Source organism: Macrotis lagotis, chromosome 2 (assembly GCF_037893015.1).
Source record: "Macrotis lagotis isolate mMagLag1 chromosome 2, bilby.v1.9.chrom.fasta, whole genome shotgun sequence".
Classification (NCBI taxonomy): domain Eukaryota; kingdom Metazoa; phylum Chordata; class Mammalia; order Peramelemorphia; family Peramelidae; genus Macrotis; species Macrotis lagotis.
In genome coordinates this window covers 112,079,097-112,104,722 of record NC_133659.1, presented here as the reverse complement: position 1 = coordinate 112,104,722, position 25,626 = coordinate 112,079,097, and the positions used below count along the sequence as shown (strand labels likewise).

Below are 25,626 nucleotides of genomic sequence, written 5' to 3'. Positions count from 1 at the left end.
GACCTTAGAAAAATGTGAAACACTTTGGAAGACCTATATGCCTCTTCTTTCACAAAGTCTTTACATATGCATATGGATGTACATATATTTACTATGAATATATGTGTGCATAGGTTTATACTTGGTATTTCTTGATAATTACATTTGCAGAAAAAGGGAAGTGCTAGCCTCTTCCAAGGATTGGTGAGACTACTACTGTGTTACTTCCATTTAGTAAGAGAGAATAAACTAGGTTTTCATAATGCAAAATCCCAAGAGTGGATATGGTGCATATCTGCTTACCTCAAAGGTTGTGGGTTTTTGGGGGGGGGCAAGGCAATGGGGTTAAGTGACTTGCCCAAGGTCACACAGTTAGTATTGTCTGAGGGCAAATTTGAACTCAGGTTTTCCCTGACTCCAGGGTCAGTGCTCTATTCCCTCAGAGTTCTGTTACATACAAATGTTGTACTCTCTGCTCTGGCAAACTTCATCTAGAATCATCAGCTGCTGGCTATAGGTTTGAGGCAAGACCAAAAATCACTGGATTTAGAGTCAGATGCCAACTCTGCTATGTCTCAGCTGCCTAATAATAGGAAAATTATTACCTTTCTGGAATACAGATGCTTCATCTATAAAATGGGGTAATAATATTTACATTCTACACCTCCAAGGATAAGAGGAAATCCTTTCTAAACCTTAAATCATTGCAGAAATGAGTCAATAGTTTCCTTAAAATTTGTAATGGAACAATGCAGGATCCCTTAAATTTATATAACAAATATATTCCTATGAAGTTTTCATTATCATTGTAGTATCAATTGCAATAAAAGTTATTGAAATAATAAAACATATTGCAAAGTAAATTCTTTTTTTCACATTGACTTCCAACATAAAGCCAATCAAACAAGCATTTATTAAGTTCTTACTAAGGGCTAGGCAAAATTATATGTTATTTTCAGGGAATAGTAAGTAAACTCTACATAGAATAATATGGAATCAGCCTAGTAAGATAACTTGAGGCCAGATTGTAAAGGGATTTAAATGTCAGACATAGGAATTTACATATTGTCCTAGAGGCAATGAGTAAACACTGATGCTTTTTTGAGGAGGGAATATATATGGTCAGATATATATTTGTACTTTGGCGGGGGGAAACTGGTTGCTATGTGAAGAATGAATTTGGGGGAAGAGAAATAATGGAGGTCAGAACAGCAATTACCTGGCTATTTTAATTACTGTTAATTACAACTAGAGACCCTGAGGGCCTGAATTAGAGTAGTGGATATGTGAATGGAGCAGGGAGAGATCTACTAAGACTAAGAAACTTATTGGATATAAGGGGTAAGGGGGAGGAAAGACTCAAGGGTGATTCTGGATGATAATTGGAAAGAGGGTAGGCAATACTTTCATTAGAAATAAGGAAGTTGGAAAGGAGTTGGCTCTGAGAGGGAAGAATAATGAATTATCTTTTTAGTATGTTGAATTTTGGTTGGAGATGTCAAATAGGCAAGAATTAATGAAGCATTAGAGTTCAGGAGAGATGAGAGCTGAATAAGCCATTTTGGGAAAACATGATCTGGATATAATCATTGATCCCAGGGGAGCTAATGAAGTCATTTACCAATAGACAATGTAGAAAAGATTCCTTTACATTATATAAGCAACAAGATGGCAGACTTGGCCTTTTTCCAGTTTCCACTCTCAAAACAAGTGGGTCTAGCTCCCTGTATAAAGTATAAGTAAAGTATAAGAATTATTGGCCAGAGCTGTAATGATTACACTTGAATCTATAGTAAAATATAAGAAAGTAAGAAGTAACAAGGTATCAACAGCCTTGAGAAATAACCAAGTAGAACACTGATCCTTAATGTGCTCACTTAACACTCCACTCCCACCAGGCTCCATACCTCTGCTGTGAACAAACCAATCTCCCAGACTTGTACTTTGGGACCCCCCATCCTGGGGGATTTCACTCCTGTTGCAAGGACTCTGTGGACAAATCCCAAAGTCTGTCCATCTCCCCCACCTGTTACAATAAGAAGCAGACACCGATTCTGCCTAGCCTGGGCAGAATGTGAGACTGTAGGAGTGTGTTTGGGCTAGGGTAGGTGGGATAGAGAAGGGAGAGAAGGGTTCATTACCCTTTTCAATAGTTCTAGAAGTTCTAGAATAGATCAGAAGAAAAGCCAAGAGGCTTTTCATAATTCCTTCTGAGTCTAGACAAGTTAAAGATGTTAATCATCAATCAATCAGCAAACATTTATTAAGCACCCAGTATGTGCAAAGCACTAAGGATGCAAAGATAAAAGTGAAAATACTTCCTGCCCTCAAGGGGAAAGGGGGGAAGATACACTACTACCTGATATTAACTGATTCATATTCTTCCAGTTGCTCTGAGATTTTTAACCTCAAACTAGACACTTAATTTGCCCTTATTACCCATATCCAATCAGCTGCCTAATTACCTCAGACCCATCTGCCCCTTTTTCTTTGTTGACACAGCCATTACTTTAATTCAGGACCTAACATGAACTTATTGAAAAAAGTCTCCTAAATGGTCTGTTTGCTTTCAGTCAATTTTTCTTGCTAATTTATCCTTCCCAATAGCTCCCAAATAATCTTCCTAGAGAAACCACACCACTCCCTAGTTTAAAAAACTTCTAGTGGCTCCCTACTGTATTAGGGATAAAATACAATCTGGCTCCAGCTTTCATTTCAAATTTATTTTATACATATGACCTCTATATTCCAACCATTTGTTGTCCTCCAAACTGTCTTCAATCTCCTTGTGTTCCATACCTGAGAAATATTCTGGTTTTATTTCTTATTCTTAGGATCCTTAATTTTCTTCAAGACTCTTCTCATGTTTTACTTCTTCCTGAAAGCCTTTCCTGATTTCCCTCCTCATACCATCTGACCTTTATTTATTTGGGTACATAGTATATCCATCCAGGAAGAATGCAAGTTTGGTAAGGGGAGGCACTGGGTTTTTTTGTTTATTTTCTCTTTGTGTTGTCAGGGACTAGTGCATTGCCTTGGCACATAGTAGGCACTATAAATACTGGTTGAATTGAATTGGACAAAACTTGCAGCTCCTGAAAAACAAAGATGGCCTGCTTTACAAAATACTCACCACCAGCTATTCTATTAAATTGATGGATAGTTTCAAAGGAATGCCAAAAATGCCTTTGCCACAGTGACTGTGTTTCAACTAATGTGTGGAATTGTTGTCAGAATTCCATCTCTGAGACTAGGCAGGTTAAGACACTGACTCTGGATCCCTACAGAGAAGAAAATGTACATCCAGTGAATGCCACAGTATGCCTCCTGCATCATTAATGATCATTATGAGCAGGGCATACTAAAGTAGGGTTCCAAAGGGTCATAATCAGCATTGGAACAAACTGTTCACAACAAAATATGTTGTTTTTCAGATGCAGAAAATCAGACCTTAGAGGTTTATCTGAGCTCTGGGGAGATGGGGTAATGGACTAATTTTGTGCATAGGGCTATTATGTTAACTAAATACTACCATGTTTGGCTAAGTGGATTATATTTCTATCCTTCAGACAGGCATTCACGATCCTGCATAATCTGATTCTCCCCTTCCCAAAATTGAGACGACAACAACAACAACAACAACAATAATAATACTAAATTGTATGGGGATGATTTGGAGAACTTTAAAGGGTTTAGACTTCTGATTTCAGAGCCATGGGGAATTTCTGGTGTTGAAACTCCCTTCAAGGGGCACATATCTACATTTTACAATCTTAAGAGAATTCCTGGGGTATAAAGAGGTTAAGTGGCTTGCTCACAATCCCACAGCTAGGATCTGAATTTAAGACTTCCTGACTCCTAAACTGATCCTCAATTTACTAAGTGGTGTTACGTCTTTCATTGATGAAGAAACTGAATAATAGAGATGAGGTAACTTGCCAAAGGTCATACAACTACAGTCAGGGTTAAGATTTGAATCTAAATTCCAAAGGTCTTTTTACTATATCACAGATTGTGGGAAACCATAAATACAGATTAAGAAATATAAAAATACAGTTATACATACTTTAGGACACAAATCCTTCACTCCAGTCAATCTTCTCTCACTATCATACTCATTCACTGCCATGGAAGAAGACTTGAATGCCATAATCCTTCTGGGTTTAACCTAAGTTCCACCTTCTCCAGAAGATATTATTGGGAGTGCTCTAGCTTTCATTGATCTCCTATTTCTCTCTAACAAATACTCTTATGTAATATTGTCTTTCCCACTTATTTTTAAAAAAATTTAGCAGATACATGTCTTGAATTTTACTTAACTGTTATTTGTGTGTTCCAGATGGTTCGTATATATTAAAGGAGTTCTAATCCAAGTATACATTGGCTAAGATGGCCACTGAGATCTTTTTAAAGGCCTGAAATTCTTTCATTTTCTAATCTCCCCCAAACTGTACTGTACTTCCCTAGAGGGAAGAAATTAATGTTTGGATTCCTTATCTCTAAAATAAAAAAAAAATCCCTACCCCACCAATATTACAGGTTTATGATGAAGAACAAATAAAATAACATGCTAAAATGTCTTTGGGCCTATGTTTCATAAATATTAGCTATAATCATCATTTCCATCCTCCTTATAAATAAGTTGCTCCAAAGTGAAAGAATTCAGGAATCAAATTAATAAAAAAAAAATTAGTGAATGCTCACTATTCCCCCAGACCTGACAAAGAAGCTGCAAACAAGTGCAAAGAATATAGAAGCTACAGATCCTCCTTGGAGGAAGCAATTTATCTGTAGATAAACATAGAAAGTTCAGATCGCAAATGAAAAGCTGCATGCAGACATGGTGGAACATGCCTCTGGATTGATAATACTAGGGAGGCTGAGGTCTGTGCTCAGGAGTTCTAAGTGGTAACATAGTTAAAGCTTATCAGGTATCCCCACTGTCCAGAATCACCATGGTCAGTCCCTGTCATCAGGGGACCATCAGACTCTACCTAAGACTCCAGATCTGAAAAACAAAGAGGTCAAATTTCCTGTGCTGATCTTATGTTTTAGTGGTCCATGCATTCCCAGATATGGCAAGGGAAGAAGGAAGGGAGGGAAAGAAGGAAGGGAAGGGAAGGAAGGAAAGATATAGATAGGAAGAGACATAGAAGAGAAAGGGATGGAGAGGGAGGGAGGGAGAGAGGGAGAGGGGAGAGAGATAAAACACAGTTCTCTCAGAAGAAATTTTAAAAGAAAAAGAAACAAGATATAAATCTTTTCCAAAATGAAAATGGCTTTACAAACAAGTTGCCTTTCTCACAGAACAAGTTAAACTAGGGATATAGGTGCTACCTTCCACATTTCAATTGAACATGGTTTTCTGACCAGGTCATCTTGACATTCTCAGTGCCAGTCTCAACATACCTGCCAAACTGAATGATGAGTTATGATTTCATGACATGACATACCTATAAGTGGGCTCTATGTTACTCATCTTACAGGGAACTATATATTAACAGGAAATGGTCTCTGAAATTCAGTGGATTTGCTTTCTAAATCCTCACAGTCACACTAATAATTTCAACTAATAAGGCACAACTGATCTGAATGAGACAGCATGGTAGAGCATGAGTCAGAATTACAGTGTCAGAATTGAGTTGGAAGGGACCTTTAAGAGATTTACTAGTTCTGAGCCATAATTAGGAATTACTGAACCTGGGACTTATGTAATTAAGTAGGTTGAAAGAGAACATGTCTGGGGAGGGACATGGGGATGCAAGGTTATGATCCCAAGACTGTCCCATGGTAGGGAAATAGATTCCCAGATATTTCTATTCAGCATAAACTCCAAATATTCTTTCTGGGGAGGTGACTGGAGGAAAATCAGGCCAAGTCATAGAAAACTCAGATGGAGCATGAGAAAGTCTTCAGATTTCAGCTTGGCTGACAAACAAATTGCCCTGCATAGACATTAATGCTTGGTGTCTCCAAATGGAAAGTGAGATACTGGTTCCTAAGCTTGACAGCATTATATAAGCCACAGAAAATATCTACCCTAATTGCTAACATTTGCACTGCTATCTAAATGACAGTAAAGGAAAACTCAAGATTGAGGTTCATATCTCTTTGGAAAGTACTTACTAGGGGGCGGCTAGGTGGTGCAGTGGATAAAGCACCAGCCTTGGAGTCAGGAGTATCTGGTCTCAAACACTTAATAATTGCCTAGCTGTGTGGCCTTGGGCAAGCCACTTAACCCATTTGCCTTGCAAAAACCTAAAAACATTTTTAAAAAAGTACTTACTAGTGACCTGAATATATTTGCCTATAAAGGAGAGTCTGAGTCAAAAAAAAAAAAGATTTCACCCATAAAAGCCCTGTCAATAATGGCATGGGTGATGATTTTTATCACTAACCCCCTAAAAGGAATTGAGGGGTATATTAATGGTAAAAAGTGAGCCTAAGAGAGGGAAGGTGTCCCAGGAGGAGGCATGGGAACAGAATGCTTACAAGGTAAATGTAGTGCCTGAAAGGCATAGCAAGGAAATATAGGCCCTCCCCAGATGTGCCCTGCCACAAAACCATAGTCATACCCACTCTAGCTATGTTCAAAAACCTTAACCGGGAAGATAAGAAAATGTAATCCCTCTAAAAATAAAATAGACTCTACTGATCACTGGAACATTAATTTATTTTCTAGCCTTATTGTACTGGCTCACTTTCAATTCCATTGGGTGGTTCCCAAGTCAGCAGTGTCATGGTGCAGCTGAAAGTTCTTAGATAGCTTTAGAGTCAGATTTATTCTCATAACTAGACACATGCCCATTCTAACTATGTGCAAGTCACAGCCTTTCAAAGAATCTATTCCCCGCATTTGTAAAATGGTGATAACACACTACTTCATAAGATTATTTTGAAGAAAGCACTTTGCAAAACTAAAAATACTATATAAATGTGGGCTGCTTCCTTCATTAGCTCTATAAATAGAAATGGTCTTTGCCCAAAAACCATATTAATGGGATCCACCTGAGGGCAAGAGATAAGTGCTAGGTGATAAGGGGAGGAGTAGTCATATAAATTTGAAATTACTCAAGGAGGTGGAATTATTCCCCTTCACACACTCTATGCTCAAGTCATTATAGCCTTCTTGCTATACTGCTTATACAAAATTCCATCTCTGACTTTCATGTCTTTACAGAGGCTGCCTCCCATGGCTAGAATGCTCTTGTTCACATCTCTCTTGGAACCCCCAAACTCCTCAGATTAAGTGGTATCATATTTTCTTCAAGAATCTTTTCCTGATCCCCTAATTATTAATTTCTACCCTCAAAATAATTTTCTATTAATTTTATACTTATCCTGAACTGATATATCTGTGAACATAGTATTATGGATTAGACATTGAACTTGGGAATCAGAGAGTCCTGGATTTAAATCCATCCTAAAACTCTTTCTAGATGTGTGATTCTGCGAAGGTCAATTAATTTTTTAATGCCTCAATTTCTTTATCATCTCATCAGGGGAGGCTTCTTTGGTCTCTGAAGTCACTTACAGCTCTAATCGATGATTCTATGAAGAAATTGCAGCCCCACTCAGGGACAGGAACCAACTCACTTTTATATTTATATCCTAGGCATAAGATAAATATCAATCAATTTATTAGTAAGTATTTCTGCACTGAGTATTGCTGAAACACAAGTACAGAGAATGAATGAAGGAATTTCTATTTGTAGTAGTCATTTAATAAAGGCTTAGTGATTGATTGGAAACTTGGGGAGAATATCTAACTGGCAATAAAGCAAAGCTCAAGTTTGAGGTTTCTCTCTGCAGGAAGTATTTACTAGTGACCTGAATATACTGAATATATCTGCTTATAAAGGAAAACTCAAGTCAAAAAGAGTTGCCAAGAGCCCATGTTCCTACATTGATCTTTAAATGTATCTTCACTATCAAAAATTTTCAGTACAGAATAAATTCTAGCTACCCTGGGGATAGCAAGAACAGAGGAAACAAAAGCTGTTCATTCTTCAGTAATTTTGCTAGCCCCACCTAACTCATGAGTGCTCTGAAAATGTCTTTTGTCAGTTTCCTACAGATTTGCTCTTCAGTGAGTCACGACTAATAGTCTCAACTCATAGAACTATTGGGTACCATGAGGGTTATTTCCTTTCTAATTCCTTCTTCTCTATATCCATTTTCTTCCAAGAGCTTCAAAAGAGAATCCTAGCTTTGCTGGACCGTTTAGAATCTAACCTACTAAATAAGAAAAAAAGTCCAGAGAAAGAGATCCAACAACCTCTGGTCTTCTGTGCTTATAGTTGAACATCTCAGTAAAGAGTTTCTTAACCTAATTTCTCAGCTGCAGCATGAGTCAATTTCTTTTTCTTTTGCTTTCAGTAAAGACAGAAAATAAGTTCCCTCTGTGTGTTTTGGCATAGACTTACAGAAGACATTTGTTCAGGTGGAGCCAAGATAGCAGCAGGAGAAGAGGCTCTCCTAGGTGCTCTCTGCAAAATATTTCAAAAATCTTAAAATTATGACTCTAACTAAATTTTTGAGAGACAGAGCCCACAGAAGTGAGGCAATTCTCCAGCCCAAGGTAACTTGGAAAATAATGGAAAAACTCTGTCCAACAGGGTTAGAGTGACAGCCCACCAGAGTAAAGAAACTTCAGCCTCCCAGGAATAGCCCCAGAGTGCCTGGGAGCCATGGCTCTCAGCAGCAGAAGCAGTCTCCTGACTTGCACCCTGGGGAGCACCGGCCACAACTTGGAGGATCAGCAAGGAGACCTCTGCCAGAGTGAGCCCAAAGCCCAGACCCTCAGGCAGTTGTGGTAGTCAGCATGGTCAGCACACAGCAATCAGCATGCCCAGATCCAGGAAACAGAAGCAGGAATCAGCAAGCAGGAGCCCCCAAGCAGCCCACCGAAGGTAGGAGAGTGGAGGGAGACTTCTGAGGTCTATCTTCTGTCCCTGGAACAGGACTCTGGGGCTCTGACCACATTCAGATCCTGGTTGTATTCTAGGACCCCCCCTCCCATAGAATAGGGACCCCCTCCCAGCTCTGTGGGAGAGGGGTGCGCTTGTGGTCATTCACTGACAGAGCCTCATACAATGAGATCCTTGTGTGGGGGGTGTCCCAATAATACTCAAAAGCTCAGGAAGAACCCCCCAAACCAGGTACAGGTTGGGGAAATGAATAAAGAGAGAAAAGAAAGGAAGCAGACCATTGACAAATACTTTGTCTATGATCCCAAGGAGGATCAAAATACTCAATCTGAAGATGAGGAAGTACAAGCTTCTGCATCTAAAGACTCCAAGAAAAATGGAAGTTGGACTCAGGCTATAACAGAAATCAAAAAAAGAGTTTGAAAATCAAGTAAGGGAGATAGAAGAAAAATTGGGAAAAGAAATGAAAGAGATACAAAAAAAAACATGAAAACGAAGTCAGAAACTTAGTCAAGGAGATCCAAAATAAAATGCTGAAGAAAATAACATGTTAAAAACCAGCATAGGTCAAATGGATAAAACAGTTCAAAAAATTATTGAGGAGAAGAATGCTTTAAAAAGCAGAATTGGGAGGCAGCTAGGTGGTGCAGTGGATAGAGCACCAGTCCTGGAGTCAGGAAACCTGAGTTCAAATCCAGCCTCAGACACTTAATAATTACCTAGCTGTATGGTCTTGGGCAAGTCACTTAACTCCATTGCCTTGCCAAAAAAACCTAAAGAAATAAAAGCAGAATTGGCCAGATGGAAAAGGAAATAAAATAAGTTTTCCTCTCTAAGTAAAACAAATCCTTCAGATGTGAGCATGGAGCAAAAGGAAACTGACGACTTTATGAGAAATCAAGACACAATAATTCAACACCAAAAGAATGAAAAATTAGAAGAAAATGTAAAATATCTCACTGAAAAAAACAACTGATCTGGAAAACAGATTCAGAAAAGATAATTTAAAAATTTGGGATACCTGAAAGTTATAATCAAGAAAAGAGCCTTGACCTTGTTTTTGAAGCATTCCTACAGGAAAATTGCCTAATATCCTAGAAGCAGAGGGCAAAATAGAAATTCAGAGAATTCACTGATCTCCCCCAAAAAGAGATCCAAAAAAAAAAAAAACACCCAGGAATATTTAGCCAAGTTCCAGAACTCCCAAGTCAAACAAGCAGCCAGAAGGGCACAATTCAAATATCATGGAGCTGCAGTCAGGATCACACAGGATTTAGTAGCAACTACATTAAGGGTTTGTAGGGCTTGGAATATAATATTCCAGAAGGCAAAAGAGCTTGGAAAGCAATTGAGAATCAACTGTCCAGCAAAACTGAACATCCTCTTCCAGGGGAAAAGATGGACTTCCAATGAAACAGGGGAATTCCAAATGTTCCTGCTGAAAATGACCAAAGCTGAACAGAAAGTTTGACCTTCAAATACAAGACTCAGGTGGAGCATAGAGAGAGGAGAAGAGTAAATTATGAGGGACTTAATGATGATGAACTGCATGTATTACTACATAAAAAAAAATGATGCTGATATTGCTCTTATGAGGCTCCTCATTTGGTAGAGTAGGTAGAAGAAGCTTTAATAGATGAAGCACAGGAGAGAGCTGAATTTGAAGATATAATATATTATAAAAATGGAGTAAAGGGAACTACACTGGGAATAAGAGAAAGGAGAGGTGGAATAGGTTAAGATACTTCATATAAAAGTCATTTTTTTTTTTTGCAATGATATGGAAAGGAGGGAAAGTGAGGGGGAATGAGGGAAACTTCACTCTTATCAGAAGTGTCTCGGAGAGGAAACAGCATACACATCCAATAGGGTATAGAAATCTGGAGTAAATAGGAGAGAAGGGGAACAGAGGGAAGGGGGGGATGTGAGTGATAGAGGAGAGGGTAGATCATGGGAGAGAATAGTCTGATATAATGCATTATCTTTTTTACTTTTTGCAAGGTGCTGGGATTGGGTGGCCTGTCCGGGACCAAGGGGCTGGGTGCTTGCTGGGTCTCTGGGATGGTATTTGGGCTTGGGGGCTTCTTGACCCCAGGGCTTGTGCTTTGTCTGTTGTGCCACTTGGCTGACCTACAGCACATTTTGGAAGAGGGACAGAGTGAAGGGAGAGAGAGAGAATATAGTATATGGTAGTAGGGAGGAATGGATGGAGGGAGTTACAGTCAGTGGCGGCAACTGTGGAAAAGTCTGGAGGTGGCTTCTGTGATGGATTAAGAAAGACAGAGCTGATAGTATCAGAACACAGACGAAACACATTTTGTTCTCTTTTACTTTATTTCTCATGAAGTTCTCATGTGAGGGAGGGGGTATTATGTTTGCTCTTAAACAAGAATACTTTAGCAATGTATAAAGAATTGTGGAGTTTGAACAGAGACCAAAGACCTTTAGGATATGATTTCTCTCACATCAAATTCAACTTGGATAAATGTATACCGTGGAAACAATGCAAAGACTAGGACTACCTTCTGTGGGGGGTGGGGGGGGGAAGCAAGATTGGGGAAAAGGTTGTGGAACTCAAAATAAATAAATAAATATAAAAAACATTAAAAAGAAGACATTTGTTCAGTTTTGCAAGTACACTAAGTGGACAGAATGCTTTAAGAGTCAGAGTTCTGGTTTTGATAGTCAGAGGACACAGGTTCAAATCCTGACACTGTTACTCAATGCATATATGATCTTAGGTAAGTCATGTAACTTTTCTGGCACTTAATTTTCTCATCTTACATGAAAGAGTTGAACTGGATAACCTCTAAATTTTCTTCTGATTCTAAATCTATGCCACTTTGATCCTAGAAACAAACAGATGGAAAGGAAAAATATTCTAAATCTTTTGAATGCTTTCCTGAAATTAGAGATTGGTTTCTGGTCATATCCTCTTGTATACTGTGCCCACATTAGACCTGTTCATGGGATAAGGGATTAAGAGACAACCATATGACTAGATATTATAGAGAAGGTACAGAAAAAAGCAGGAGATGCCTGCATTAAATTGAGGAAGTTCCCATTTGGAAGTCTAAGTCACATTAAGGAATAATAGACAAAAGTTTAGTAGTAACTAGAAAATCTTTATTCCATATATACATACAACTGGAAACCACTGCATGTTTGAAAGAAAGAAAATGTTAATTAAAAAAAAGAAATTTCAGGAAGATAATTCTTGCTTTATAATTGTTCAGTGAATAGTTGTTTCAATTCAGTAGCTATGGGATATGTATTCACATGGGGAAAAAATCAAATGGTTGAAAAATGCAAACCAATAGGTAGACAATGAAATTTAGTTATACAGGCAATCCACATTGGGCATCAGTACTACAATCATGAGAAAATGGGCAGTAAACTGAACCCACAATAGAATAAAAGAAAAAGAAGAGGATGAATTGGGAAATTTCTTCAGTTTCCATGATCTTAAACTTCTTTCTGGCCTCAAATCCATATTTTTTAAAATATTCTTTCAGTGATACTTTGGGATTATGGATCATGGAACACCACAATTTCTAAAGACTCAAAATTTTGAATGATACAGTACAATAAAGAAATGGATGATGAGTAAAATGGCTGAATCATATTTTCACTGATGACTGATGTGTAGTAGTATATACAATGTCATCCAGGAAATGCATTATTGGAAGAGAAAATGGACAAGTCATACAGTGAATACAAAAGATCATCAGTTACAAATGAAAGGGTCATGTGTTATGTTGATAGTCATGAAATGTAAAAAGCCTCTAGCATATTGACAGATCTTCAAAGAATATTTGCAAACAGGTGTCACACAACCATTAAAATACAAATGTCATCCTTACTTTTACTCAGTTGGCACTCTTATTATGTCTCTGATCAAATATAAACTTCTTTGTCATATAAAGTATTTTACAACATACCTCCTTTCTACTGTTCCAGTCTCCTTTTACATTACTACCCTCAATACACTCTAAGGTTCACCCATATTTGTGTACTCAACATGGTACTTCATCTCTGTGCTTTATTATTCTGTGCTTGGAATGTTCTCCCTCCTCACTTCTGATTCTTGGGGTTCCTGACTTCCTTAGATTTTTTTCCTGTTCCTTCTATGAATGTTGCCTTTCCATGTAGTTTGACAGCTATACCCTTTTATCTCTGTATACCTTAACACTTGTCATAGTTCTAGGAACATAAAAATGAATACTTGTGGATTGATTGATCAAAGACATGAATAGGTAAAAATGGATTGTCCATGTGATCATGAATCCAATGCCATGTACCTGCTATGTGCAAGAGATTGTGCTAGATTCTGGGGATTCACAGATGAGCAGTACACAATCTGAGAGAGAAGCCTTGTTAGGACCTTGTTGGGAACTCTAGTTATGGGTGGGAAGTACTATCTAGGAGATTTTTTAAAAGCTTAAGGCTAGGTTCAAGGAACCAGTGCCTAGAGGGAGGAGGCATATGAGAGAGATAGGAGGGATAAACTGCCCTTTAAGATGATGGTTGAATTCAATAACTAAAAGTAGTGTATGGTTTTTAGTATCCACTGACCTGAGAGCATGGCTAATAGCTTAGAGAAAGGAATTAGAGACAAGACAATATGAGTGGGGAAAGCTTTCAGGAGGCAAAAGAGTAGTCTGGGTGGAGACACTGTGTTAGGAACACCATTGGAAAGCTAGGTTCAGAAAGAAGAAAGATGAAAAGCTAGCCCCTTGGTCACAGGGTAAAAGAGATGTAAATGTAACGTGCAATTTCATTGCCAAGGACAGAATCAGCCACTATAATCTGGCAAGGGAATTTAATTCAGGCAGATCAATTAGAAATATAAATGAAATCCTGGGGGGGAGGCAGGGCGTGTAGAGAGAGACGGTGGAGAAAAGCAGCTTTGGGAGAGAAAAGGATACAAAAAGAAAAAGAAAAGTAACACATAGGAAATAAAAGCACATAGGCCCAGAACATTGAGTTATCTAGCAGAATGTGATGAACATACAATGCCTAAAAGGGAAAGCACAGTTCTAAAAAGTAATTGATCCTAGGAGGTTAGGAATACTGTTTGTTGCTCCAGGTTCACAGCCAAAAATTATGGGAAATATAGGCAATACAAAGTCCAGGAAGTGTTCTAGGAAACTCACAAAAGTGGACTTGATTGCGAAGTGCTGCAGTACCCTGGGCTCCCAATACTGCAGCTAAACATTGTAGAAGTAGGCAAAAACACTAAAGAAGTTTTTAAATAAATAAAAAATCATTGGAAAGATTCTATCAAGCTGGAAGGGTTTTGTCTTGGGGATCAATGATAAACTGCCCATCTGCTATCTGAGAACCAGCTCAGTGATGTTCAGAGTTGTTTAATCACCAAAAAAGAAAGTTATTGGGCAATGAATTTTTTGAGCTATGGCAACCCATAAATACTATGCACTAAAAAATGCAGGAACTCTGATACACATCATTGGAGGGGGGCATCTCACAGTGATGAAATGTCAAATCCAAAAATTACTTAACTGCAATCCTTTTGTATATATTTTCTTTAATGTTTAGCAATGAATTCTTTATTAAAAAAGAGTTTATTAAAAAACAGCATAGAGTCATATAATCTTTTCAGGGAATATATCCTAAGAGAGAAAGGAAAATGACTGAAATGAAATCTATAATCCAAGAAGTAGAAGTAATTCAGTTTATAAATAAGAGATAGAGCAATAAATATGAGTAACACACAGACACAGACACAAACACACACAGACACAAATACACACATACACACACACACACACACACACACACCCTCTCAAACACAAAAGAGGGAGGGTGCCAACAAAGCAAGATTTCTGTCTTGCTGAGTAGATGACGAAAGAAAAAAATGGCACCCCATGGAATCTCAGTGGTCCTTGAAACTTGTGGAATCATAAAAGGAGATAAGACAATCTGACAAATAACAAAATAAAAAAAGTAGAAAGTGATAAGTGAACCAGGAAGCTACAATAGCTATAAGAGTTAAAAGGTGAGAAATTATGTTTTATAGAAGATGTAGCATCTGAGCTGGCACTTGAAAAATGGAAAGGATTTCGTCAGAGAAAGTGACTGAAAGGAAATGGATTTTAGCTATGGCAGAAAAGCATAAACAAAAATACAACATCAGGAGAGGGTAGGATGTGTTGCTGATATATTTAGTTCCTGAAAGGGCTGTGTGAGATAAGGTAGTAATGGTAGCAAAGGAAAAATTGGGGAAGGCCTTGAATATTAGGCTGAGGTATCTAAACATTTTGGTGTGCTGGAACCAGCTTTATTTAACCTGTTTGTGAGAACCGATTGTTAAAATTTAAAGGTGAGCATTTATATCTCAGAAATCAGCAACTGGTACAGATAAGAGCATGCTTTATTCTTTTATCTAGATTTAAAAAAGTGTTATCAATACAGATTAAACAAAAAAGCATGTATGCATACATTGGGGGTGGGTGGGAGGTGAGGTGCTATTAAACATTTACTGACACATCCCTGTATTGTTCTAAAAATATTGCTTGAACTCAGCAGGCATAATAGTAAAATGCTCAGGGAATGAAATCATCACCATACTGGAGGTCTCATGACTAGAGGCACAACAACAACGAAGACAACAATAACAGCCACAACTGGCATTTATATCATTTTTTTAAGATTTGCAAAGTATTTTAACTCATTATCTCATCTGAGCCTCACAAGAGCCCTGCCTATTTCCCTGAAATTATATTTTATTTAATTATATGGTGAACATTTTGGAAGTTTCTTTTGTGTTAATGTTGTTTTTTTATCTCTAGTACCTAATGGGGGGCAGCTAGGTGGCACAGTGAATAGAGCACCAGCCCTGGAGTTAGGAGGACCTGAGTTCAAATTTGACCTCAGACACTTAATAATTGTCTAGCTGTGTGACCTTGGGCAAGTCACTTAACCCTACAGCCTTAAATAAATAAAAAATTTTTAAAGTACCTAATGAATATCTGCTGATGGGTTTCCTGATGCTGCTCCTCCCATAAAATGTAAGCCACCTGAAGAGACTATTTCATTTTCATATTTGCATCTATTTGTATCCTTAGAGGGATTTAATAGGTCCCTGTTGATTGATTATATTCAAGATATCATTTGTCCAGGCTTGCCTCTGATAATATGAGGTCCTGTGCACCAAAATCTTTGAGAAAGGAGAAGGATTTCATCAGAGAAAGAGGCAGTGAAAAAGAAGGAATTCTAGCTATGACAGAAAAGCATAAACAAAATACAAAATCAGGAGAGGGTAGGATGTGTTCAAAGGATGATGAACAGGACTGATAGGACTAAAAGGTTTCATTAGAAGGTGTCAAGGAAGCCCAGTGCCTCAGAACCATCTCACAATCAGTCTTCCCCCCTCCTGCCTAGCCTGCCCAGCTATTATGCCAAGACACAATGCTCACCAAACTGGCATGAATGAAGGGAACTGAAAGAAGCTTCCGGACTCCATTCTCCATTGTTACTCCTACCCAGTTCAGCGCGGCCCAGCACCACAGATAGTCATGCCCTCCATGCCAATAACTCACAAACACAAAAGTCATCGCTGTAGAAAACAGCATTCCCAGCATTCCCCTACGGGAGCCTCCCATCGGAATATAGATGTATCTGTGAAAAAAAGAGAAGGAGGAATATATATATCTTCATTCATTAATACCTTTTACATTCAACACCTAGGTAACAGGTTGTTTTTTAAATGTTGAGGCAGCTGACTCAGTGGATAGAGCACTGGATCTGGAGTCAGGAAGACCTCAGACACTTCTTAGATGGACAAGTCAATAAACCTCTGATTGTCTAACAAAGGAATCAGCTAAAGAAGGAAATATCAAACTACTCCAGGATCTTTGCCATGGATCACAAAGAGTTTTAAATGTTGTCTGGCTGCATTAAATATTAAATTGCAGTTCAATTCAACATCATGATTCTGTAGCAAAGGAACTAACCAAAAAGAAATTCCTATTGAAAGACCATGAGGCTATACTCTAACATAGTCACGAAAGCTCAAAGTATCCTTAGAATTTTGACAAGGAGCTGCTAAGAACCTAGGGGCTCCAAGAAGTTGTCATCATCATCATCTTTCCAGAAGTCATCTCAACTCTCCAATTTGGATTTTGTGGCCAATTTCTAACCACCATTATCAAACTTGTCAATAGCTCTCTGTTGTCCCTTCCTGATATACTGTCATGTCTCTACAGTTTGGGTTGGCTAAATCCCTTACAGTCAAGAGAGAATACAGTCCTCTCAAAAATGATTATATTTCTGATATGGAGAAAATTTTAAAAAGGGTTCCTATCATTTTCTTCTTTCCAAAGAAAGAATATTCTGAAAAAAATCTATATAAATATCTAATGACCAATTATGTTTGAGTCCAAAGCTAACCTCAATCACTGAGTAGTTTGTGTGACCCCTGAGCAAGTACTTTCTTTTGGACTCAGTTTCCTCATGTGTAAAGTAAAGATAATAATAGCACCAACCTCCCAAGGTTTTTGTGTGGATAAAATGAATTAATATTTGTAAAATGTATTATAAACACTATATAAGTGCTAATTATTATTATAAATAAATAAAATACATATTTATAAAGGAAACATATATTTAAACACAGTTATCAAAATATTTTCATAAAACAAGTTCACAGATTCCTAATAAAAAAAACTGCCTTAAAAAAGTACTCTATTGTCCTTTTCCCACCCAATTTCTCTGATTTAAAATTCAGACTCTTGTGTATCCATTTCTTTAAAAAAAACCATTTAATTAATTAATTTAGCTTCACATTGCTACAATGGTCTTATTGTAAAAGTAAATGAAACCCCCTCCTCCCCTTACAAAGATAGAGAAATCTCAAGAAAAATAAAGTAAGGGGAAAAAATGTACTTCAATCTGTGTTCAGATATCATCGGTTCTGTCTCTAGGATGGATTGCATTCCATTTCTTTTAAAGTAAGGCATACTTTAAAGTGTTAAAGTTATTCATATAATCATACCTGCTATGTCACTGGTGCACGCAGTTTGGCTCAATTCCCCAAAGGGGGCATGGTGGTGAAGAAGAATCTGATAGCCCCATGCCATCTATTTTAGGTATCTCTAGATAGTGTAGCTCTCTCATTCTCTCTTCTATATGATACCTTACAGAAATCTCAGAAAATTTCTTTTATTCTAGCAACTAATCAATAAAAATTTTCTAGGAAGACTGAGGTATATTGATTTAAAGTCTAAAGAGTGACCTAATCCCCAACCTAAAGATGATCATCCATCTGACTTTTCTCAACCTCTAGAAGGTAGCAAGCACAACAGAAGACCTGTGAAGGTCATCAATAAATTGATAAGTTTATGTTATAAATGCTTCCAAGTCTGGGGTCAATAGAAACAGTAACACACCTTTTCATGAATATGTGCAAATTGGGAGGGGTGAAAGTCCTTCCAGTTGAATTTTCTCCTGGAAATTCCTAAGACTTAAATGAAAAGTACAGTGGAATAATCCTTGTAGTTAAAAGAACTTTTGGTTTCAATGGCAGTTCTGCCATCTACTAGCTATGGGACCTTGGACAAGTCTCTCCATCTCTTTGGGACTTATTTCTCTTGTCTGTAAAATTAGAGGGTTGAATCAATGATGTCTAAGGGAAACTTCTCTCAATTCATTATCTTAATTTTACAACAGAACCAAACATAACAATGGTACAACTTTCCACATAAAAACAAAATAAACATATTTCTAATTATCAATGATTGGGTAACTTTAAAGTTTGAAATATTGGCACTCAGGGTAAGCTTCACTAAACTCACCAAGTGAAAGTAGCATGAAATAACTCTTGAATCATATTTTTTTTAGTTTTTTGCAAGGCAATGGGGTTAAGTGTCTTGCCCAAGGCCACACAGCTAGGTAATTATTAAGTGTCTGAGACCAGATCTGAACCCAGGCACTTCTGACTCCAAGGCCAGTGCTTTATCTACTATGCCACCTAGCCACCCTAATTTCAAGTACAAAGTCACTCTAAGTGGCACCCAAAAATCCTCTGATATCTGGAGAAAGTAATACCCTATCATTTATTAGTAGGAAAAGATTCAAGCAGAGAAATGCACGCTCTTCTCCTTGATACCTTCGTATCTTGAAGTTTTTATGACTGTTCTCTCCTAATTCTTCTCCTATCTATCTGACTCCTCTTCCTCAGTGTTCTTTGTTGGCTATTCATCTAGGTCAAATATGCTAATTGTAAGAGACCTCCAAGACTCTGCCCTTGGCTCCCTTTCTTCCCTATTCATACTATTTCATAACAAAAATCTCAGAAAATTCCTTTTATTCTAGGATCTAATCAAAGACAATTTCCCCTAACTCTGAAATGTGCTAAGTATAGAATTTGAAGATGGGTCTAATCCCTAACTGAAAGATGAATGTCCATCTGCCTTTATTTAAACTCTGAAACATCGCAAACACAATAGAATATCTGATAATGATAATATATCAACTCCCATGGATTCAATTACGATAATTTTAGAAATCTACTTATTCAGTCCTAAGCTCTTTCCTGACCTCTTCAGCTGCCTACTGGACATCTTGAACTGGATCCTTTGCAAACATCTTAAACTCAACATGTCCAAAATTGAACTCATTTTCTCCCCATCCTGACCAAACTCTCCCCTTTTCCTATCTCTAGTTACTACAGAAGGTATCATTATCTTCCTAGTCAATTAGCCTTGAAACCTAAATGGATCCTCAACTCCTCCATCTCACTACTTCTACTTCTACAACATTTCTCATCTATGCCCCCTTCTCCACTTTGACACTGCTGCTGTCTTGGTGCAGGTTCTCACTTCTTCCTACCTGGAAATAGATAAATGGCTTCTTGGTTAGTCTCTCCAACTGAAATCTCTTCCTATTCTTAATCCAGTCCCTGTTCAGTTATTAATCTTTCTGAAGTGCAAGTGTGACCATGTCACTCCCCTATTTGATTAATTCTGTTGATTCCTGTTGCATTAGGATCAAACATAAAATCCTCTTTTTTGGCTTATATAACCTTCCTTAACCTGATCCCTTCCTACCTATTTGGTCTTTGTAATCCTAACTCCTTTCCACTCCTACAGGCTCTTAAAATCCAGTGACACTGGCCTCCTTGGTGTTTCTCAAAAGGGACACTCCATCTGTCAACTCTTGAGTGCTTTCACTGACTTGCTCACAAGTCTGGAATTCTCTCTCACATCATCTCTGCTGTCTACCTTCTTTGAATTCCTTCAACTCTGCACTAAAATAACACCTTCTGCATGAAATTTCCCTATTTTCCTTTAATGGGAGTGCTGTCCTTCTGTTGTTTATCTCCATTTTATCCTGTCTATATCTTATTTGTACATAGTTACTTACTCATTGTTTACCCCATTAGACTTAACACCTTAGAACAGGGCTTATCTTTTACACTTTCTTGCATTCCCAGCACTTTGAACAGTGAGGTGCTCATTAAATGCTAGTTGACTGACCTCACAATTTACTGAGCCATTAGGGCTAATTAGAAATTGGCAAGAATACTGGACCAAGATGGAATTAATACCTCTGAATCACAGGGTGTTAAAGCTGAAAGGAACCAGAGAGATCATCTAATTCAACTTGCTTATTTTATAGACTGAAATAATTGAAGTCCAGGGAGTTGAAATGATATACCTCCCCCACACACAAGAATTAAAGACTCATCTGCCAAAGCCCTAAGAATTATAGAATTAAAGAACTATCTCTTTCCCTACAATCCTAGACTTTACCTCACCTATTAGGGACATTTCCTGAGGGCTAATTGGTTGGTGTTCAGTGCTCAAATTCTACCTCCTAACTTAACATAATCTAAATAATCTTCCTCATCTAATCATGTAGGGAGTGGTTAAAAAAGTATCCTAAGAGTGATTAATGAAGTTCTTCCCATAACATAGAAAAAGTGTCATTCAACCCAAGGTCCAGTTCACAAGAAGAAACCTTTCTTCAAAGTGACTCCTTCTGGGTAGTTAGTTAATAGGAACTCAATTTTACAATTCAGTCAGTATTTATTAATCATTACTATGTTCAAGGAACTGGAGACAATAAGACCAACTTACTTCTTGTCTTCAAGGACCTTACACCTATTCTGAATTCCTCTAGGCAAAATTGCTATTTCATTTATAAGCTCTATATTGCTAGTTGCCATTTCCCCTTGCTGCTGGTACTACGGGAAGGGAAATAGGCATTTGTTTTTTCTTTAAAACTGACATCAGATTAATCTTTGTGGAGATGCCCCTTCTGCTTTTCCAAAATTCAAGACAGAATTATGGCTTAAGATACTTGTACTTGGCAAAGGAAATAAGGCAAAACACCAATCTTTCAAGCATACAGAATCACTGAGTTGCAGAGCTTAAGAATTCTCCTGAAAAAAAATCTCTCAGACAAAACTAATCCCTATTCTCATCTTATTAGCACCTGCCATTGTCTTCACATGGTTGATCCTGGAGACCCTTACAGTTCTAAATCTGTGATCCTGTGTTCTGTCATTTTGTCTGGGAAGAAATCTTCACCTATGTCTACCAGTTAGCTTAGTGAACACTTGGCTTTCAGTGCTTTTTCTCCTGGGTCTTGAGATGCTACTGTTTTCTCCCACTTTTAGAAATCATGATATTATAAATATTTTCCACAAATCTCTTAAATACAGAATACACCTCCCATTTTGTCTTCCCTACCCTTCAGGAACAATAATATATAAAGAAAATATATTGAATCTCTTTTCATCTGTTTCCTTTTTATTTTTGGCAAGGCAATGGGGTTAAGTGGCTTGGCCAAGGCCACACAGCTAGGTAATTATTAAGTGTCTGAGGCCAGATTTGAACTCAGGTCCTCCTGACTCCAGGGTTGGTGCTCCATCCATTCCATCACCTAGCTGCCTCAATTGAATCTTATTAATACATAATTCCTATCTCAAAATGTGAGAGTTCATTTCTTTTTACTTTGTTTGACATAGTATCAACAATTATTAGTATCCAAACTGGATAAAAAAAATAAAGACTACAGGCTTCAACATTTGTAAAGGGAAGACCTAATCTCAGAGTTATTATATAAAAACCTTTAAGTTAGCAATGTGGTAACATCTGGTTTTCTATTTTATTTTGGGAGCTCTCCGAGGTACTGACCAAGCTATCCTAAATCCAGAATGAAGGTTCAGTGACTTGATACTGGTTTGACTGTAATTTGTTTTTGGGTTGCCTTAGTTTCAAACCTACATCTGATCTGTTACACAAATATACAATCCAGTATACATCTTTGGATAGCAGACTAGACATTGCCTAATCTCTCATTCTTAGGAAAAAAGCCACAGATAAACTTACAACCAGTTGTTAGTGGGGAAGGGAAAAGGACCAGGGGACCAAGGGTAGGAAAGCATGTAATATGCTCTTAACATCAAGTTGGCTTCATGTATCCCATAAAGGGATTTTAATAAGTATAGCCAGCAGTTGGTTAATTGGAGTCTGTAATTTTTATAGTCTCTAGGAGACCATGAGGGGTCGGCTTTCAAAGATTTGGTACATTTTGCACTGTGTAATCCTCAGTCCCTTTAGTGAAAAATGCAGGATGTGAGTCTTGTATTCCACTTTGAAAAATTGCCTATTAAAAATACTGTGTCCTACTTGGCAAACATAGTGATGTGAAATTTGCAAAACAGAAATTAAACTCTAACTATACTTAAAATATCTAAGCTTCTAAGCTCATTTAATCAAATGTCAACATTAAAAGATCAGATCATATGTCTCCATTATTCATGGCTGGTGGATCAGTTGATGCCTGGTGTTGAGGTTATTTCAAGATCAAGCCCCTTTTAAATCAAGCAATTTTGCACAAGAATAACAATATTTTTCCAACCTCACTCTCAAAGTCAGCCATCTTTTAGGATATAGTGTGAGGCTAAGGAATAGGGTTTTTCAAATATATGACTCTTTTTTTTACATGAAGGACAAGAAAAAGGGGTGAAGAGTTTGGGTAGGTAACATCATTCAGTTGCTACAAATGTCAAGAGAACAAAACAAAATAACCAAAACCATATATTTCATTTCACATACCATCTTTAATTACCATCTTCCTACACAAGGTATATCAAAATTCTGTCACTAACCATCAAGTTTTCTGGATAGGATTCATTCATACACCAAAAGCAGGGCTTTAGCGGGGGGGGGGATATTAGGTGATTTGACTTGTTTTTCTAGAGAAGTTCTATCACATAAAAATATTAAACTTGAAACTTTTGCCATGTTGAACTTGGATTTCTTTCAAGTAGTAAGTACTTCCTCCCATGTGCACTGTGCTAATCAATGGATATAGCAAGACAGATTTTTTTTAAAAGGCTATAATCTCATGGAGCTTACTTCTCCAGAGGAATATAAAATGTAAGTAAATGGAAGCTAACTTGAGAAGGGAGAAAGGATTAATAGTTGTGAGATTAGGACAGGTTTCATGAAGGAGATAACACCTGAGCTGAAATTTAACAGAAGCTAGGCATTCTTAGCAGAGCTAAGGAGGAGGTGTGTTCCAAATCTGGAACTCAGCTTGTATAAAAACAGAGAGGCAGAAGATAAGAATACTGTTTCTTGAATGTAACAAACAGATTAATTTGGCTGTAATATTTTCTATAGAAATGAAGTTTCATGTATGGTTTGACTCAATTGGTCTCTGGGGTCCTTTATAGCTCCAAGACTCAACTTATATATATCCCAGTGATTTAGCTCAGTTGGATAATGCTAAGGAGGAAAAGGCAATTCAACTTAACAAATATTTATTAATGTCTACTATTATAAGGCATGACACAAGTGCTAGAGATAAAAGGACAAAAACCACAAAATAGTCCTTCATTTCAAGAAGCTTTAGGAAATTAGTTAGACTCTGGTCTAATGTCAAAACTGCCAACCCGTATCACTTCAGAAACTCACTGCTTTCTAGGATCATAAAGGAAGTAAAGAAAGAGAAAAATGGGATCTATCTTGGAAGTAATTTCATTTTGTTTCTTTGGTTTCAAAAGAGAATAGAAATAAGAGGGAATTAGAATATACCAAAGAAGAAATGAGGAAGGAGAAGGAATTTACTATTTCTCATAACTAGAATGAGCCTGAAGAAGAACAAAAGAAGGTAGAAATGTGGGGGAAGGAAAGGTGGGTTGAACAAAAGGACAGAAACACATCTAGAGTATTGGGGAGGAAATTATCACAAGTAAAATCTGCTTCAGAAATCAATAATAAAAAGGAATTAAAAGGAGAGAGAAAGGAAATGTAAAAAGTAATCATTAAACTCTGGTCTGATTGGAAAGAGGAGGATCAGAACAAGGAGATCAGAACACATTCCTTTTCTTTCATTTTCTTCTTAAATAAATATGAGAGCAGAGATGAGACAAAGAGAACAAAGATATAATTAGATATGGTGGAAGGAAAAATACAGCTAAGGTTTGTAAAACATTTTATATACATGTTCTCATGTATATAACCATCCCATTTAAAAAAACAAGAAAAATGAGGTGGAGAGAGAGGTTAATATCTACTAGCTAAATATAGCTAAAATAGCTACATATATCTAAAAAAATAGCTAAATACCTGAAGTGTTAATAAACACAGTTCTTCCAAATTTGAAGTCTGGGTCTCTATTTGCTTTATCAAGTCCACTATCAACATCAACATTTAATATAAATGTATGCATATACATTTATATACACACACATAAACTTGCATGTAAGAGAGTAGGTACTTAGTGGCAAAGTTATTAAATACTTAAAGGAAAAATTAATTGAATTATATAGTTAAATTTAATGTTATCTCTTTCAGACCCAGATGAATATGACAAAAAAAGCAAGAAAGAAGTTAAGGATCTGAAGAGAATTTTAGAAAAGTAAGCTATGACAGATCTCATATGATTATTTAATGGGAAACAGAAAGAATATACATATTTCTTAGTTTGGTATATATTTCTTAGTTTTGTTCTGACAAAAAATGATCATGTTCTAGGACATAAGAATCTCATAAACAAAGAGAACATTTTATTAATGACAATACAATAAAATAATTTTGAAAATTGCAAACTTAATTGGAGATTAAATAGCATAATTTAAAGGAATATGTGGACCAAATAAATAATTGGTCCAAAGAAATTCAAAGGATGTCTACTATCACCAATAACATTTAATATAGTTCTAGAAATGTTAGATACAGTAATAAAACAAGAAAAGGAATTTAAGAGAATAAGAAAAAGAAAATTAAGACAATAAAACTAAGCAAATAAGAAAAATGATTGCTTTTAGAAAATTATGTAATTGATTATTAGAGAAGCATAGTTCAATTAAAGTTAATAGAAACAAAAACTTTATCAAAGTAGCAGTATTTAAATAAACTAAAAAAAAATTAGTCTTTCTGCTTATTTTTTTTTTAGGTTTTTACAAGGCAAATTGGGTTAAGTGGCTTGCCCAAGGCCACACAGCTAGGTAATTATCAAGTGTCTGAGGCCAGATTTGAACTCAGGCACTCTTGACTCCACGGCCTGTGCTCTATCCACTGTGTCACCTAACCGCCCCCTTAAAATAAACTTTTGATAAAAGCTATACACAAGAGGTTCTGTTTTACATATAGCTCTGTTTTTCCTGTGATTTGAATATGGAAATTTGTTGATGTTTGTCCAGAATAAAAAAGAAATTTATAAAGTGATCATTTAAAGA

General features: G+C 37.0%; 1 protein-coding gene across 2 annotated transcripts in view; it reads right to left on the bottom strand.

Moving 5' to 3' along the window:
• Positions 1-25,626, bottom strand: part of HHAT (hedgehog acyltransferase) — a 505,442-nt gene that overhangs the window by 148,508 nt on the left and 331,308 nt on the right. For both annotated transcript variants that reach the window (XM_074222592.1, XM_074222594.1), the window contains one exon: positions 16,349-16,550. In XM_074222592.1, the coding sequence (XP_074078693.1) occupies positions 16,349-16,550 (202 nt within the window). The remainder of the gene's footprint in view (positions 1-16,348; positions 16,551-25,626) is intronic.